A 19,628-nucleotide genomic window follows, 5' to 3' on the forward strand; every position below is an offset into this window, starting at 1 on the left:
AGAGGCCATGCCCCTTTTTTAGGCCACGCCCCCTGGGCCACAACCCCGGAGTGGTAAAAACAATGTGCATATTCCGGTCGCACATCGGGCGAGCGCAGCGGGCGCGACGTTTGCGTGCCGAAGGCGCGCCTAAGGCAAGCCCGTCTGCGCCCGTCCGCGACCGACCGGGGCCAGGGGCCACCCCCCCTGCTCAATCATTATGCCATACCATTACCTACCACCCGCAGCTCCTTCGCCAACTAAACCAGACAGTTGGGCCATCCTGTTTACACACTTGGGATCCCTCTACCCAACATTCCGCTTGTAATCAGTGTGGCTTCCACCTCTCTCATGGCGTAAAGAAAGCGACATCATTCTCTATGCTGTTGCTTAACTGCCGTTCGCTTCCTAAACATTCTACGGAAATCTCTCTACTGTTGGAGGAGATAAACCCAGACGTCTTTTTCGCCACAGAGACATGGTTACAGGAATACTCTGAACCTGATCTAGTGCAAGCACTTCCTCCTGGCTATCAAATACTCCACCTTGACCGAAAAAAAGGCATTGGCGGTGGTCTAGCTATAATCTACAAATCAGATTACGTTGTCACCAGTACCCCTGTAAAATTCCCTGACTCTGAATGTCTTCCTTTTTTTATAAAATTCAGCGCCACACATACCTTCTCGGGTATGCTTATATACCGCCCGCCTGGACCACAAAGGCAGTTTCTTTCAGACCTTGCCTCGATAGCAGCAAGTCTTGCAGTTAGCGCTGCCAATTTCTCTCTTCTCGGTGACCTTAACATCCACCTGGATGACCCAAATGATTCTATAGCAAGAGAACTATCCTCAAGCTTAAGCGCCCTCGAACTGCACCAACGTGTCACCGGTCCCACTCACTTAAAAGGACACCTCTTAGATCCCGTCTTTAGTAACTGTAAAAACCTTCACATTGGAAAACCTTCTCCCCTTCCCTGGTCTGATCACTTCCTTATCCCGCTCACTTGGACCCTGCCTCATCTCCCCCCCAAACCCCCGATGACTCAACGATCACGCAATTGGTCTAAACTCCACCTACCTGAATGGGAGGATCTCCTACAAGGTACCAAACCCACTCACACATCTACCCCCACTCAAGATAATGATAACTATAATACGTGGCTCACCAGCTCCCTAGATACAGTATTACCACTAAAAAACTCCCATCCTAAGCGGGGCAATCCTACATCCCCGTGGTACACGAATGAACTACGAGAGGCCAAACGTGTATGTAAACGACTGGAGAGGAAATGGCGCCTCAGCTACCTCCCATCAGATAAATTGAGCTATAGAACAGCAATTAAAAACTACAAAGCGGACATTCACCTAGCTCAGGCTAAATATTTCGAACTCAAGATTGAGAATGCCGCGTCCAAACCCAAGGAGATCTATCGAATAGCCAAGACCCTTTTGCAACTACCGGAGGCACCAAAGCATCATAACCATACTCAGACCCATTGTGAGGAAATAGCTGAGTTTTTTTACCAGAAAATAGAAACCATCAACTCTTCTTTCCCCCACTCTGTCACTTTGCCCACAGATTCTGTCAACTCAGGCTGCACGACAGTTCCTCCTCACGATCTCAATAACTTTCCTCCCTTAGAACCTACTAAACTGGAAAAACGTATGGGACAGGTTAAATCTGGATCACCCACTGACCCAGCTCCTCCCAGTACTCTCACCCAGATCACCCATCAGATCTCGCCCACTGTTCTAGACCTGCTCAACTCCTCACTCCATACTGGTACTGTCCCTCCTCTATGGAAAAGAGCAATGGTCAAAGCTCTATTAAAAAAACCTAGTCTCGACCAATCTAACCCCGCCAACTACCGACCCATCTCCCTTCTACCATGGCTCAGTAAGCTTCTCGAGAAGCATGTCAACTCCGTTCTCACTGACTTCCTGGAAGCCAATAACATACTAGATCTCTCCCAGACCGGCTTCAGGCCCCGTCACGGAACGGAGACGGCATTGATTGCAGTGACGGAGGAGGCAAGAAGGATCTTGGACGATGGCGGGTCCACGGCCATCGTCCTACTCGACCTAAGTGCCGCCTTCGACACTGTTAATCATAATATCCTTCTCCATCGGTTAGAAGGAATAGGATTGTCAGGGACTGCACTCAGATGGATGAGATCTTTTCTGACAGATAGATCCTTCAGGGTTTTTGAGAGGGATTTCACTTCTGCTAGTAGACCTCTTAATTGTGGAGTGCCTCAGGGCTCCTCCCTGAGCCCTACCCTTTTTAATGTCTATCTACGTCCCCTAGCTGATGTCGTCCGCCCATTTGGGGTGAAGATCGTTACTTATGCGGACGACACGCAGCTAGTGGTAGCGCTGGACTCCCCCCTTAACTCTTATCACAGTTTACACAAATGCTTGGAAGCAGTTGCTACCTGGATGTCTGGCTCTTGTCTTAAACTTAACAGGGACAAGACAGAGATAATGCTCCTTGGAAATAACATCGCAAAAACCATTGACCCTATCTGGCCTCTCTGTTTAGGGAGTCCCCCGCAACCCAAGGAGCAAATCAAGAGCCTAGGCATCTGGCTTGACCACACTCTTTCCTTTAACCATCAGGCCACCAAGCTCGCTGCCACCTGTTTCGGGCTGATGAGACTGCTTCGTAAAATCCTTCCTCTCCTTCCATTCCACTCGAGACGAATTATGGTTCAAGGATTGATCCTCTGCCGCCTCGACTGTGGAAACGCCTTATATCTTGGAGCACCTCAATCCACGCTCAACAAACTCCAGGTCATTCAGAACTGTGCGGCAAGAATTCTCCTGGATATTCCCCGCCGAACCTCAGTAAGAGCCAGACTGAGAGATCTTCACTGGCTCCCGGTGAGATCCAGAATTGAATTTAAGAGCATGTGCATCGCACACCGCTCTTACTGGGGAACAGGTCCCTCCATCAACTCCCCCCTTGTGAAAGCCTACCAGCCCACCCGTTCCCTCAGATCTGCGACCTCCCACCTCGCCTCAGTACCACGCATCAGGAAGGCCAAATGCGGAGGCCGCTCGCTCTCCTACAACCTAGCCAGGATCTGGAACTCCCTCCCTTCCATATTAGGTCTGAACCCAACCTTCTCACCTTCCGGAAGATTCTTAAAACCTGGCTATTCAGCAAAACTTCGGTTTAAAACTTCACCAAGCCCCCCCTATTCCAGCCTCTCCAGCTCAGCTCAAGCTCTTTACAGTGCTGGGACGCCCCTGGGTAGCCAACGCGCTTTACAAATCCTCATTCCATTCCATTCCATTCCAGTATGGGTGTAGGTGGGGGGGCGTTTCTAATTATTCGTGCTAACAGAGTGCATGGTCTGTCTGCTTCGGTATTAACTTTTTGTGTGTATGTGCGGTAATCTATGAACCGCAGTTGTTCCAGGATTTCTGCATATTTTGCACAAGCTTCTTGGGTCCCTTCTACATTTTTCAACTCCTGACTAAGTGTTTGGCGCACACCCACTACTGACATAATTACAGTTCTGCGTATGATTACTGTAGACGCCTCCCATTCTGTCATTGTTGAGAAGGCTGTGCCCGCATTTTCTGTGAAATAATTATCAATGGTTGATGACATGGTGGCTTGGAAAACACTATTCTCTACAAGGCTGGGATCTAGTCTTCATGTGGGAACCGGTGCATGGACACGTCCCCTGCAGGTAGTTATGTCCAAGGAGTTGTGGTCTGAGAGTGTATTACCGATGTAAGTTGTGTGGGTGATCTGTGTTAGAAGTGAAAGACTGCAGGATATGCAATCTATTTGTGTATACAATTCATGGGTTTATGAGTAATAAGAGTATTCCCTCATGCCTTCATTTTGACTGCACCATGCACCCCTTAATAACCACCCCTGTGACCAGGTCATAGTGATTTAGTCTGATGGATTGAAACAGCTCCCGGGAGTGGGGTGTGGGATCGGTCCAGTCTGACATCTAAGACTGCGTTGAAGTCTCCACCCAGGATGCAGGGGTATGGGGTCCAGTCAGCTTGTACTGTTCCTACGTGCTTGTGAAATGCATCCTGATCAGTGTTTGGGGCATAGAGACTCCATAACACTAGTAGACTGCCATCTAAGGTACCATGAAGTAGAGCGTACCTGCCATTTATATCTATACCCTTCTCCTGCGTGATGAAAGGGATCCCTGCCCTGATCCAAATTGCAGCTCTGGCGCAAATGCTGAGTAAGTTGTATTAAATAACTGTCTCTTCCATTTCTTTTGAAGTTTAGTGGCCTATGCAGCAGACAGATGATTCTCCTGCAGAAACACTATATGCGCTTTGCGCTTGGCCAGCTGTGCATGGATTCTGTGTCGCTTATGTATTGATCACATCCCCCCTATATTCCAGGTTGTGTAGTTATATTAATGACCTGTTGCCATGAGCAATTCCTATGTGTGTTATGCAAATTGCACCTTAACATCGGTCAGTTCTATTATGTCTGAGTAAAAAGCGTGTAGCACCCATCATTAACCCCTGTAAACTTCCCAACACTAGGTTCAACTGAGGAATATTGTTCGACCAAACATTTTGTGCAACATAACCTAAACATGTAGCTGCATAATGTGCAGCTGCCAAAGGGGCCACAGTGGCGTAAAAGTAAGTTGGGCTACCCAGATAGTTCTCGCTTACTCGCCCTGGTGGGAAGTGCCTACCCATCCCAGCACCCAGCCCACCCCAGAACTAGCAACAGAATATTCTAGCAGTGGTCATCACCATCAAGCTCAGGTCACCCTTCACCACATCACTTTGTAAGTGTATCCTATAAATTCCAGAGGTCGTTTACCCATGAGCTCAGGGGTGGGTAGGAGGGCTTCAACTTGCCTTCGTGGTTTTATACACCAGGCTTGCGGTTGACATCTTTGAGTTGTGGGTTTGACAGAGTGCTTAAGAGCAGCATCTATTGGTAGTTCAGAGAAGTGTACTCTACCCTTTCCCAGATCTCAGCAGAAGTGTCATAGAAGTTACTTTTTCGGTCAAGAATTATTTTGAGCCTGGCAGGGTATAGAAGGGTGTACCTCAGGTTCAAGGATTGGAGATGTTGTTTGATCCCTTGGTATGAGGCGTGCCTTTTCTGCATTTGCTGTAGTCTGGAATCAGCTAAATGCGCATGTTGTTGCTCGGAGAATCATGTCCTGATCCCTGTAGCTAAGTATTCGGGAGACAATAGCATATGGGGGCACCCCTGGTGCTCTTCTCCTGGCTGGGAATCCGGTGTTCCGGTGCCTCCTAGAAGCCAGCTTCAGGACTATTCACAATCCGGTGAGAGCCATATTCCACATGAATATGCGTTTCGTGATTGGTGTTTACGTGCTGCCTTGTTGCACTTCCTCAGTGTGTCCAGAGGTTAAGGGGTCCAGTTTCTCACTGCCAGGAGGGAGGAGGTGAAGTTTCCGGTGGTGAAGGGGAGCCTGGCAAACTTCCTTATGTATGCTCAGTATTGTGGCCTTACGTTCCGTTTAAGTCCCCTAGGGTTGGTCATGTGTCGCAACAACCCCGGGTCAACTGCACCTTTTCAGTGGAGCCTGAGTTCCCAGCCAGCAACTTCATAGTGCGCAGGGCCCCCAATGAAGCCACCTCTCCGCAAAACACATGGTTGGCTGATTGGATATTTTCTTGAAGTTCACCTTGTTAGGCCTGCAGGGACGATCAACGAACCGGGGTCAGACTCAATTAGCCTTCCCCAATCGTTGTACTCACCATTCAGGTAGTATTTCTGGTGCCTCTCTGGTTTCCCCCTCCGATGCAGTCACTGAATCTATCTTACACAGCCATGGGGGTAGAGACTCCGGCTAAATGGGGCAGCCGGATGCACCGCACAGTGCAGGCCAAGCAGTCCAGGCTTGTGTGCGGTCTAGGTTCTTGATGTAGGGGCTCAGTGCATTCCGCTTGTAAGTTCTGATCACGCCGACTATATTTCTTCCTGGGGGGGGGCAAGGTTTCCTCACTCACCGGATCTGCCCACGCATGTAGGGTGTTCCTGGGCCTCAACTATCCACGTCACAGGTGCAGCGTGGTGTGTTTTCAGCACCTGTCACAGTGTAGCCACGAATCCGGTTTCGGGTTCGATGATCAGTCCTGAGGTGTTTCGTCAAGGCCGTTCCGGCTGTGGCACTTGCAGGCCTCTCCTCACCCAGGGCGCTCAGGTACATTGAGTGGCAATGTGAGCCTCTGTCTAGTTGTTTTCAGGCCCAGTTTCCTATAGGCTGCTCCAGCCGATTCCTGCAGTGTCGGACCACCATCCCCACCTTTCTAGTGGTGTTGGGGAAGCTGCACTGGGTCTTGCACTCAGATGGCTCAGTCGTCAATAGGCTGCACCAGTTCACGGCTATATCTGAGGGTGCAGGGATCTGCTGTTTGCTGCCAGGGCCATAGATGTCAAGGCCATGTAGTAATTTAGCTATTTTGCAACACTGCAGCTGGATTATAGCACTCCAATTCCATTGTGGCACTTATAGCCTGGGGAATCAGGCGGATGGGTCATTTGGTAGGTCGATGCTGAGGGGATGCCAGGCCCTGGTCCGGTAGCCACTCGTTTATGTGACCGCCATCTTTGGCAGTTGGCCAAGCCCCAAATAATTATTATTCATAATGCACTTATGTTGTATTGAAAGTAGGGAGAGTGTTAAAGAAATTAATACATTGATACTTGTGAGAGGCATATAGTTCTGATGATTGTTTATCACTTTATAGTTTCACAAAAGATCACTTGAATGTACACCAATAACAGCAAGAGCATGTTCATCCAAAATATAATGTAGTTACCAAGAGCATACGTCTACAATCAAACACTTAAAAAACATTGATTTTAGGAATACCAGCATTCCCTTTCCACACATTGAATCTGAGAAAAATAGATATTCTGCAGATATGTTATTTTTATAAAGTGGAATAGATGATTCAACATCAATAAGGTACTAAAAGACAGTTGTGTTATATTTAAATATCCAATGCAACACTGACATTCAGTGCTAGAAGTGTGACAAATCGGAGTGGTGATATTTAGTTTCCTTTTGCTTTCATATCAATTCCCTTTCTTATCCGATTCCCCTTTTGTTGAGCCTTTCTCAAGGTCAACAAATATATTGTCAATGTGTATGTTGGGTGTTGGACACGGTGAGTTGTGGAAACAATCGTCGCTCCTATTGGATCCGGAATACAAAGTTAATACTTTCTGAAGGTACACTGACAAAATATCAACACCGAAAATAAACGCATACAAAAATATCTTGACCAAAATATCAATGTCATAAATATCTGCATCCTATACTTATAATGGTAAGTACAAAAATATAGAGAAAAAAATATCGATGTCATAAATATAGTTGTACAAAATATCATTTTTATATATATATATATATATACATATATAAAATAAATTAATAAATATTAAATATATTAAAGAATAAAATTAATAAAAAAAATAAATCTAATATACATTTTAACAAATATAACAAATAAACTTAATTTAAAAAAGTTAAACAAACATATATAATAATTTATAGATATATATATACACCTCCATACATATATATCTCTCAAAACAAACAACCTCTTGCTTTTTTCTGAGAGGACCCACACTCCAAAACGGACAAAAATTGTCTATATCTCAAACCAGTCCCAGGATGCTAGTTTCTGGTCCAGAGAAGACCTGTTATGCAAGTTCTGGCTGGACTGTTCCCATGAGGAACAGGGTCAAGACTTATTTGCATATGGCTGGGTATGAACTGGGTTGGCGAAGTGAGCTAGAGAATGATGCTGGACTCAACCCAGATCTGTGACTGGGAGTGAGTGTCTGAAAAGTTTCAACACTTCGTCCTTCATCTCCTTGTGTTTGCTTTGTTCGTCTTAAGTTTGCAGGGTATGCCCAGACGTGGGTCCCTTACTCACTTTGCCACTGGATTCAAGCTACCCGGGCTGATGAGGGGTGTTACCCCGAAACTGGCCCCAGGGAAGACCTGGCTTGGCAGTTCAGGCTGGATTGTTCCCATGAGGAACATGGTCAAGACTGATTTGCAAAGGGGTGGGTCTGTACTGGGGTGGCAAAGTGAGCTAAAGAACAATGTTGTATTCACTAAGCCTGGGCAAAGCACTACGCTACATTCGCGAAGTTTGCGCTACTTCGCACTATGCAAATTGCACGTAGCACAGTGCAAACACGCGTAGCATAGCGTAGCGTAGTGCAGCGGTCATGTTTTGCTTGCTCGCGGTCCTCAACGTCAAGTTGGCGACCGCGAGCAAGCAAAATGACATCCTGGCAAGACTTTTTCCTCGTTCGCGATCAGCAACATCAAGTTGCCGATCGCGAGCGTGGAAAATAAACCTCCCGGCAAGCTTCTCAACGCGTGGAGGTCAGGTTTCTCATTGCGAGTGGTCACATATGCTCGCGATGAGAAACTACCAGTCCACATTGAGAAAACTGCCTCTCGAGTAGACTTCTACTCGAGCGGCAGAAAACGACCGCTTGCACTGTGCAAGATGCTGTTTGCACTGATTGCACAGTGCGGACAAGCATCTGGCACTGTGCAATCAGTGCGAACAGCATCTTGCACAGTGCACTACGCAGTTTGCGAAGCTACGCGTAGCTCGCGTAGTGCGAAGTGCACTTCGCGTAGCTACTTGTAGCGCTACTTCGCAAACTACGCCCAGGGTTAGTATTCACCCAAGATATGTGACTGGAGGTGAGCGTCTGAACATTTTCAGCACTCCATCCATCATCTCCTTGTGTTTGCTTTGTTTACCTTAAGTTTGCATGGTATGCCCAGACTTAGTACCCTTGCTCACTTTGACACAGGATTCAAGCTAGCCTGGTTGATGAGGGGTGATACACTGAAACCAGCCCCAGGATGCTTGTTTCCAGCCCAGGTAAGACCTGGCTTGGCAGTTCCGCTGGACTGTTTCCATGAGGAACAGGGTCAAGACTGATTTGCATATGGCTAGGTCTGAACTGGGTGGCGAAGTGAGCTAAAGAATGATGTTGGATTCAACTCAGATCTGTGACTGGGAGTGAGTGTCTGAAAGGTTTCAGTGCTCCGTCCATCATCTCCTTATCTTTGCTTTGTTTGCCCTAAGTTTGCAGGGTATACCCGGACTTGGGTCCATCACTCACTTTGACATTGGATTCAAGCTAGCCTGGCTAATGAGAGGTGTTACCCCAAAACCAGTCCCAGGACGCTTGTTTCTGGTCCAGAGAAGACCTGGCATGCCAGTTTGGGTTGGACTGTTTCCATGAGGAACAGGGTCAAGACTAATTTGCATATGGCTGGGTCTAAACTGGGCTGGCGAACTGTGCTAAAGAACAATGATGGATTCAACCTTGATCTGTGACTGGGGGCGAGTGTCTGAAAAGTATCAGGGCTCCATCCATCATCTCCTTGTGTTTGCTTTACTCACCCTAAGTTGGCAGAGTATCCCCAGATGTGGGTCCCTTGCTCACTCTGCCACTGTATTCAAGCCAGCCTGCTGATGAGGGATGCTACCCTGAAACCAGTCCCAGGATGCTTGTTTCCAGTCCAGGGAAGGCTTGGCTTGGCAGTTCAGGCTGGAATGTTCCCATGAGTAACAGGGTCCCGACTGATTTGCATATTATTGGGTCTGAACTGGGGTGGCAAAGTGAGTTAAAGAACAATGTTGGATTCAACCCATATCTGTGACTGGGGGTGAGTGTCTGAAAAGTTTCAGTGCTCCGTCTATCATCTTCTTGTCTTTGCTTTGTTTGCCCTAAGTTAGAAGGGCATGCCCAGACGTGGGTCCCTTACTCACTCTGCCACTGGGTTCAAGCTACTCTGTCTGATGAGGGGTGTTACCCAAAAACCAGTCCCAGGATGCTTGTTTTCTGTCCAGGGAAGACCTGGCTTGGCAGTTCAGGCTTGGCTGTTTCCATGAGGAACAGGGTCAAGACTGATTTGCATATGGCTGGGTCTGAACTGGGGTGACGAAGTGAGCTAAAGAACGATATTGGATTCACCCCAGATCTGCGACTGGGGTGAGTGTCTGAAAAGTCTCAGCACTCCATCCATCATCTCCTTGTGTTTGCTTCTCTTGCCCTAAGTTAGCAGGGTATGCCCCGATGTGTGTACCTTACTCACTTTGCCACTGGATTCAAGCTACCCTGGCTTATGAGGGTAGTTACCCTGAACCCGGTCCCAGGATGCTTGTTTCCTGTTCAGGGAACACCTGGGTAGGCAGTTTGGGCTGGACTGTTCCAATGAGGAACAGGATCAAGACTGATTTCATATGGCTTGGTCTGAACTGGGGTGGCGAAGTGAGCTAAAGAACGATGTTGGATTCAACCCAGATCTGTGGCTGGTGGTGAGTGTCTGAAATGTTTCAGAGCTCTGTCCATCATTTCCTTGCCTTTTCTTTGTTCACCCTAAGTTGGCAGGGTATGCCCAGACGTGGGTCCCTTACTCACTTTGCCACTGGATTCAAGCTACGGTGGCTTATGAGGGGTGTTACCCCGAAACCGGTCCCAGGATGCTTGTTTCCTGTCCAGGGAAGACTTGGCTTGCCAGTTCAGACTGGACTGCTCTCATGAGGAATAGGTTCAAGAATGATTTGCATATAGCTGGGTCTGGACTGGGGGGTGAAGTGAGCTAAACAGCAATGTTGGATTCAACCCAGATCTGTGACTGGGGGTGAGTGTCTGAAATGTTTTAGCACTCCATCCATCATCTCAATGTGTTTGCTGTGTTTGCCCAGAGTTGGCAGAGTATGCCCAGACATGGGTCCCTTGCTCACTTTAACCACTGGATTCAAGCGAGCCTGGTTGATGAGGGGTGTTAACCCGAAACCAGTCCCAGGATGCTTGTGTCCAGTCCAGGGAAGACCTAGGTAGGCAGTTTAGGCTGGACTGTTCCTATGAGGAACAGGCTCTAGACTGATTTGCATATGGCTCGGTCTGAACAGTGGTGGCAAATTGAGCTAAAGAACCATGTTGTATTCAAACCACATCTGTCACTGGGGGTGAGTGTCTGAAAAGTTTCATAGCTCAGTCCATCTTCTCCTTGTGTTTGCTTCGTTCACCCTAAGTTTGCAGGGTATGCCCAGACTTGGGTCCCTTGCTCACTTTGACACTGGATTCAAGCTAGCTGGGCGATGAGGGGTGTTACCCCAAAACCAGTCCCAGGATGCTTGTTTCTGGGACAGGGCAGACCTTGCATGCCAGTTCGGGCTGGACTGTTCCCATGAGGAAGAGTGTCAAGACTGATTTGCATACTGCTGGGTCTGAACTGTGGTGGCAAAGTGAGCTAAAGAATGATTCTGGACTCAAACCAGATCTGTGACTGGGCGTGAGTGTCTGAAACGTTTTAGCGTTGTGTCCATCATCTGCTTGTGTTTGCTTTATTTGCCCTAAGTTGGTAGGGTATGCCCGGACGTAGGTCTCTTCCTCACTTTGCCACTGGATTCAAGCTAGCCTAGCTGATGAGGGGTGCTACCCTGAAACCGGTTCCAGGATGCTTGTTTCTAGTCCAGGGAAGACCTCGGTAGTCAGTTCAGGCTGGACTGTTCCCATGAGGAACACGCTCAACACTGATTGCATATGGCTTAGTCTGAACTGGGGTTTGCTAAATAATTATCTTGGATTCAACCCAGATCTATGACTGGGACTGAGTGTCTGAAAAGTTTCAGTGACCATCCATCATCTCCTTGTGTTTGCTTTGTTCTCCCTTAGTTGGCAGGGTATGACCATACGTGGGTCCATTGCTCACTTTGCCACTGGATTCAAGCTAGCCTGGCTAGTGAGGGGTTTTGCCCCGAAACCGGTCCTAGGATGCTTGTTTCCGGTCGAGGGAGGACCTGGCTTTCAGGATCCTGGCAGTTCAGTATTCCCACGAGGAACAGGGTCAAGACTAATTTGCTTATGGCTGGGTCTGAACTTGGGTGGCGAAGTGATCTAAAGAACAATGTGGGATTTAAACAAAGATCTGTGACTGGGTGGGGGGAGTGTCTGAAAAGTTTCAGCACTCCGTCCATCATCTCCTTGTGTTTGCTTTGTATTTTAAATGTTAACCACAGAGTCACTGAGGACCCAATTAGCTTTGGAAAATCTGTCCAGGAAACTCACCTTTGTAATGTGCTGCATTGCAACCCTCAACCAAGCTTATAGTCTCTATACTTTTCCCCATCCTAAGGGCCCCCATTACTACCTAGGTACATGAGTTCTTCCAGACTTTTATCACTTCATCAGAGCACATGTAGTTCCCTGGATTCAGCAATTCGGTGCATAATTCTACCTTGTTTTCTGGGTCCGCACAGTGGTTCCTTATTGTGAGTGGTATAATGCAGCAAATCTGTATGGAAATTCCAGTCAGTTTTCGAAATGTCAGCCCTCCAGAATCTCTGCACAGAGTTCCTCGCAACTTGTAATTAGACCCTAAGGGGCATATGCATCAACATTGGCATTTGCGATTCCTTATTAGCGAAAAATAAGGATTCGCTAATAAGGAACAGCAAAAGGCTATGCATGTAGGAATCGCTATTCAAATAGCGATTCCTTAACTTTCCTTAATTGCTACTAGCAAATTGCGAGTAGCAATTATGGAATGCCATCCCAATAATTCCTATGGGCCTCCAGTCCCATAGGAATGAATCGGAGATTGCATGAGCAAATAGCGAGTACCAGTAGGTTCTCGCAAATTGCTCATGCAATTTCAAGGGTGCAAGGGTGTCAAAATGACACCCTATTGCACCCCTGAAATTGATATGTGCACATATGTTGCACACACACATGCTCTAAGGGCATGTGTGTGCGCAACATGAAACTTTGAAAAATGCACAAAAGTGCATTTTTCAAACTTTTAGCAAATTACCATGCAGTTCATCTTCATGGTAATTTGCTCCCCCTATTAGCGAATTCGCTAATTTTTTAACTATCATGCATTGCATTTAAGGAATCCCAAATTGAGATTCCTTAAATTAAGGAATCTCAATTTGGGATTCCTTAAATGCTATCGCTATTTAAGGAATCGCTATTTAAGGATTCCTTAAATAGCGATTTTTGCTTTTGGGTTGATGCATTGGGATTGGGTATTTTTGACTCAATACCGGGAGCTATTAGCGAATCGGTATTTTACCGACTGGATATTGGCTTGATGCATGAGGCTGTAAGTGATTTGCTCATAATCACAGAATTTAAAGTTTAATACCAGGGCTTGCTGAAAGGGTACATTCTAAAGTTGGCAGCTTTGCCAATAGACTACAGTCCAGTGAAAATTGTGGATGCTTATAAAATGGAGGCCTAACACCAAAAGTCAACACTTGATTGTCATATATAAAATATGTATATTTTCTTGTCACTTTCAATATGCACAGATTCCACCCGCAAATCAATAGCTGCCCTCAGGAGAAGGAAGGAGGAGTCCAGTAAGGATTTTTATCACTTCAGTATGCTGCATCAAAATTAGTAGGCTTTGTGTAAAACATGGTCCTTAATTGCAGATGACAACTGCTGTTGGGCCTCTTCAATTAGTATGGCAGGATTCTTTAATTTCCTATGTCAAGCTGATAATAGCTTTAGATGCAATAGGGACTGAATACAGTGCAGGTGGGGTAAGTTTGGATCATAGCTTCTGTGGTTGTGCACTCTTCAACATTCACTTTCAGGTATGTTGTGGGGCAGGAAGAACTGATAATGGCAGGTAACATCTGAATGGTGAATTGACATTCACATTTCTGATCAAATCCATTATTTGTAGCTCGAACATTCAGCATCTGTTAATCACTGAGGTCCCAACAATATATTTATTATCACAGAATAATTGAAAATGTACCTTTTCCTCACGAGACACCATCAGCACAAGATTATATGGTACATCTTGATCGGAGTTGTTTCCGCTAGTAACATCCACCATTATATTCTGACTCTTGACGGAGTTAACAAAGTCATCAATTTCTGACCCTGGTGTGGAAAAAGACAGTCCTGTTTATTATCTGAACAGTTTTCTCTGGTATATTCCTCTTTCTATACAGCCTTCATGCTCTCTTCTTCCCTAGAGGGAGCGCATACATCAATGTATTCATAAAAGCAATCACCATTTCATAGTTCATGACATCTGCAGTCGATCTGAGTACACTGGTTAGAGTATCCCCTTCATCTCTTTTTTTATTATTTTATTATTTATTTTCAACAATTGTATTCAGGTTTTTTTAAAGAAATGACAGCATCAATGCAGTCCCTTCATCTCTAAACATCATTAATGTTGAAGAGGTTTTGCTAGCTAAATAACAAGACAAACCTTTATATGCTGTTTTGTGTACATACATGTCATATGACAGAGGCTATACCGATTTAATGCCTATACTCAAGCTAGCAGACAAGCTCAGCTTTCAATGAATGTGGTGGTAATGCTGATGTTGAACCTACTTTGCTATAATTGTTTCTATGATGGGCCGGTAAGTCTTTTTGATGGTTTTACTCTTTTTTAAGTATTGGTGCAGAAAGAAAACATTAATTGGCATTAACCTTGCATTTAAAGATTGCCTCTTGACACAATTCCTATGTGTGTGAGCAGGGAAACCGATTTTCTTTATCCAAATTGATGGTGCTTGGTAGTGATTTACTGATTTACAACTGTTAACTAAGTAGCCATTGTATAATGACTTTCTGTAGTGATTGCAGCCGAAATCATTCATAAGTGAATAATTACTAGCAATCATACTATTTATTTACTGTTTGATTAAAGTGTTTATATAATGTTACCCTAGACACATGGGCACCACAGCACTTCATGTGGATCAAGAAATACAACAAGAGTTAATGTAGCAAAGGGTAACAAGAGACAGCATGTTAGGATCAAATTTTGGGGATTTCGTTCTGGAGTTTCCTTTTTCTCCAGTGAGATGGACTTTATCTTTCAAGTTGGTGGCAGTAGGGTTTTTTGGATAGTGTGGCTATTTTGAAGTGTGTTCTGGCTTTAGGGAAAAACATCTGCGGGTCTTTGATAATAGGATGAATCTGTTCAGATTGTTCAAGCACATTTTACAAGTCATGTCGCAGCATGGAAAATAGCTTAGAAAGGAGCTAGAGCCATTTGTGAGTAAAGCTAGTAGTGCAATGCTATTCAGGTGTGATAAACCCTTGCATAGTATTTCTGAGATCAGAGAGGGGAACGGATGGTCTGAGTTGGAATGAGGCAACTCAGACCATCCTTGAAAAAGTGTGGTGTTACCATTGTTATCTACTGGTCAATTAAGAAGCTGAAAGACTTGGCATAGGATCCACTATGGTAAGATGCTCTGAGAAAGTGGCTAATTAGTTGGGGTGGATTGGTGTCCTCTGTTAGCGATTGGGTTGTTGGTTGACTGGAGTATATGCCCTGGTCAAGCAGCAACCACAATCCTGGTCAGGGCAAGTGTCAGGATAACCCTAAATTAAACTGTGGTCACCCTCTGGTAGCTTAGCACAGAGCAGTCGGGCTTGACATAGAGGCAAGGTGTAAATAATTTATATAACATTTCAAACAATAAAGCAGTGAAAACCCCACACAAAATATTCCACACCAGGTTAGAAAAATAGATCTGAAAAACAAGACCAAAACGACAAAAATCCAATCTGTAGAAATTCATTTATGAATTTTTAAATATTAAACTGTAAATTAGCGCTTAGAAGCAAGAAGCTCCAAACAGGGGTATCTGGTTGTGCTAAACTGGGACAAAGTCAAAAGTTCAGGCTGCCCACGATAGAGTACAGGCCAGCTACAGGGATCCAGTTAGGCTTGCTGAACTAAAGTACCCTAAATCATGGATACAGTGCATTGCGTGGATCCAAAACACAGATGCATTGAACAGCTGAGAAGATGCATAGGTTCCAAGATGTGGCAAGGCTAAGGTGGGATGTCCTGTTGCTGTAGTCATAAAGAATCCCATCGAAGGTGCTTGTGATGTAAAGGACGGTGTCAGGAATGCGTTGCGCAGCTGAGGTAATGTGTTGGTTCCGATGAGCGCAGAGGCTGCGATACAAAGCTGTAGCATCATCATCGAGGTGAATGTCGATGAGGGATGTGAGGAATCGGCGCCGGGAAAAGTGGCACGCAGTGCTGATTCAGAAGGCAATGCACTGGTCCCAAGATGCGGGGATGCAAGTCTGTTGCATCTGTTCCAACTCACGCAGTAGTGGCGGTGTGCAGATTCTGATCCACGCAGCAGAGGTGATGCTCAGGTTCTGCTCTCGCAGCAGAGGATGCATCAGTTCCACCACAGCAAACACCTTAGGCCCCCTTTCCAAGGATCCAGGACTGGGGTGGCACCACTTGGCAGGGCAGATTCACAGATGGCAGAGTCCAGGAGCAGGGTGGTTGGAAGTCTTTTATTTCCCTGTGACTTCAGATCAGGAGGCCAGACAGCTGGCCCTACGAGTCAGTCTGTGGTCAAGTGATGCAGGTCAAGTTCATCTCACCTAGGCAGGGGTATAGCAAGCAGCAGGACAACACAGCAAGGCAGGATTCCAGCAAAGCAGCAAAGTGGCAGCCTTTCAGCAGCACCAAAGTTCTTCCTGGCAGTGTCTCCAGAACTGTACTGAGCTGGTGGTATCAGAAGTCCAGTACTTATACCCAGTTGGGCCTTTGAAGTGGGGGAGATTTTGAATACTGACCTTTGAAGTGAAAAGAGGTCCTGCACATTCCTGTTCTGTCTCCAGACTCTCTACAGGTATTAGGCAGCCCTTTGTGTGGGGTTAGGACACAGCTTATTCAGGTGTAAGTGAAGCTGTGCCCAGCTCCTCCCTCCCCTCCTCCTCACACATTGTGCTCCCATTGTGTTTGGCTGTCTGGAGGAAATACACAAAGCCCAGCTGTCAACCACACTAGACAATTTATCAGAGAGAGGCAGCAGGCAGCAGGCACCAAATGGCTAAAGTCAGAAAATGCCAAATTTCTAAAAGTGCCATTTTAGGATTACAATTCAAAACGCAAATTCACCATACGTTGTGATTTAATAGTTTATTTCTTTTTTTGTTATTGAGATTTCAGAGAGTGCCCAAAAGCATTAGTACCGACATCGATACATCACAAAGCCACTCATAGCATCTTACGATTCTAGGCATTCAGGTGTCTAAATAGAAAAATCCCCGCTCCAAACCCCAAACCCTCCCCCCACCCAATCTCACTCATTCCTTATCTTGTGCAAAATATAGGGCAACTACGACAATACACAGTCGACATTTAACCTAGTCAGATTTTCAGGTCTGTCTCTGACAAACACAGGAGGCAAAGCTATTTAGAGCATGTTAATTCTCAGAAGTCTTGTGAAAGCAGAGACAGATAAGGTCGCCACAGTACTCCAAAGGAGGCACCCTGGTTGCAAGTATAAAGGAGATCTTTTCCATGCATAGAATTTGCCACAACCAGTGCAACCATCTCAGGTGAGTGGGTATTCTTGGCGCTCCCCATTGTGAAAGGGCATTCTGTATAGCTGCTCCCAGAGATAAACCTACCTGTTTCCCCACCTGGAATTAAGTGGATACGTGAGTGGGTTGGGTAAGCCCAGTATGACATATGAGGGGAACCTAGGTAAAAATCTACGTCATCAAGTCCCTGTGTCCAGTAGGGAAGCAGCTTTGGGCAATCCCAGATTAGGTGTACCAAAGTCCCCTGTGCCCCACAGTCTCTCCTGCATTTCACACCCCAAGTCGGGTTATCCTTATGTAGACAGACAGTGTAGTACCAGTATGTGACCACTTTGGTGAGTATCTCTGTGAGTGCTGCACGGCAGGTCGCATGTCTGGCCCTGTAATATATCTCTTCCCTTTGTTTATCACTGAACTGACTGCCTAGGTCCGTTTCCCACCAATTTTGGAAGGCTTTATACATATGTCTATTACGGTGAATCAGGAATGAATACAGTTCAGATATGAATCGCCCATCTGAAGATTTAGTGATCAACCATTGCTCATAGGGGGTAAGGTGTTTCTGCGTGGTAGGTCTATTGTTCGGGTGTAAAAACCAATGACAGAGCTGCATATAGTGGAGGCATTTGATTTCTGGGAGGGCACAGTCTGAGCTTAGTTGTGTAAAGGGGATGACTCCCTCCTCGTAAAGCATAAGTCCCATAGAGCAGCAGCTGGTTAGCCGCCATCTCGCAAATGCCCCGGAGCCCACTCCCGGAGTGAAATATGGATTATCAAACAGTGGTGTGATGGTGAGGGGAAGGAGGTTAGGCCATATTGAACGTTAGTCCGGTCCCAAGGTTCTATCGTCACTCCTGTGATAGGGAATACGTATTTTGCCAAGTTAGCATGGCAGGGCAAAACTGCACACACAGGCTCTACAATGACAGAACTGAGCCATGGTTTAAGTACTACTTAAGTGGGTGGCTCAATCAGTGCTGCAGGTCCATAAGTAGAATTTAATTTACAGGCCCTGGGCACATGTGGTGAACTTTACTAGGGACTCATAAGTAAACTAAATATGCCAATTGGGGATAAGCCAATGTTTCAATGTTTAAGGGAGAGAGCACAAGAACTCAAGCACTGGTTAGCGGTGGTAAAGAGTCCTGATACTAGTAAAAACGTGGTCAAACAAATGGAGGAGGTAGACAAAAAGTTGAGAGAAGACCCTAAGCCTGTTAGGTCGATATCCTGCACAAATAATAAATTCATTATCCTGTTAGGCCCAGGTAGACATTTCAATCCCTGATAGATATGGCACAAAGCCGACAGGCTTAACTTAACAAAAATGTGTAAAGCTTTTAGATGTACCAAAGCAGCGAACAAGTTGAAAACACAACTCCAATTTATAAAAACAGAGAAAAACGTAATAAGCAATGGTTACCAAAAATCCTACCAGAGAAACCAGAAAGGTGAAGTTTAAAACAATTAAGTGAAAATATAGCCAAAAGTACAACATGCCAGTCATAGTCAATGTTCATGGTAAATGGTAACCAAAGCACAATTTGAGGTCAGCCGCGATGGAGCGTGGATCGAATACATCAAATTAATTGGCTCCACTGGGGCCTGGAATTAGAGAAGTCTGAAAATGTTTCTAAGCATCAATGTCAAAACTCTTCTCTATTCAGGACAACCTGAAATTGAATATGATGCTGTGGAACTGCTGGTCGGATAACTTTTGCACCCAGTGGATCAGACTCATGAGTCTTGGCTATCTTTCTGTCCTTGGATTTCAAGTCCAGCAGTGTTATGTGGAAGGGTGTTGAGGGTCAAGCTTTGTAGCATTCACCGGTCTGTGGGTGGAGGACACCCTAAGACACTCTTAGTTCCTCTCTGACCAGTGAAATAGAGGCTTCCAGGCCCTGAATGAAATGAAATAGAATGAAATGAAAGAAACATTTTTAGAGCGCATAGCTTCCCTAAGGCCTCCCAGCACTATTTGCAGATGTGGACCAAGAAAATACCTTTACTGGACAGTGACTTTGAAAAAAGTCAGGTTTTAAGTAATTTTCGAAAAGGCAGATGGTTGAATTCCTGACGTCTGTGGGGGGGAAGTGCATTCCACAGCCGAGCCGCATTATAGGAGAAAGAGCGCCTGCCACTTCTCGCTCTCTTTATTTTTGGCACAGTGGCGAGCAAGAGGTAGGCCCTGACCTACCCATTTTTGCAATGGTTCCTGTTGTTTTACTGCAAACAGGACCAAAATGAATATGTCACGGCAAATCCAA

General features: G+C 45.8%; 1 protein-coding gene across 5 annotated transcripts in view; it reads right to left on the bottom strand.

Moving 5' to 3' along the window:
* LOC146810317 (ATP-binding cassette sub-family A member 10-like) overlaps positions 1-19,628 on the bottom strand; it is a 1,555,322-nt gene that overhangs the window by 507,063 nt on the left and 1,028,631 nt on the right. For all 5 annotated transcript variants that reach the window (XM_085617313.1, XM_085617310.1, XM_085617311.1 and 2 more), the window contains one exon: positions 13,790-13,917. In XM_085617313.1, coding sequence (XP_085473439.1) covers positions 13,790-13,917 — 128 coding nt within the window. The remainder of the gene's footprint in view (positions 1-13,789; positions 13,918-19,628) is intronic.

This window comes from Triturus cristatus, chromosome 7 (assembly GCF_964204655.1).
Source record: "Triturus cristatus chromosome 7, aTriCri1.1, whole genome shotgun sequence".
Taxonomy (NCBI): Eukaryota; Metazoa; Chordata; class Amphibia; order Caudata; family Salamandridae; genus Triturus; species Triturus cristatus.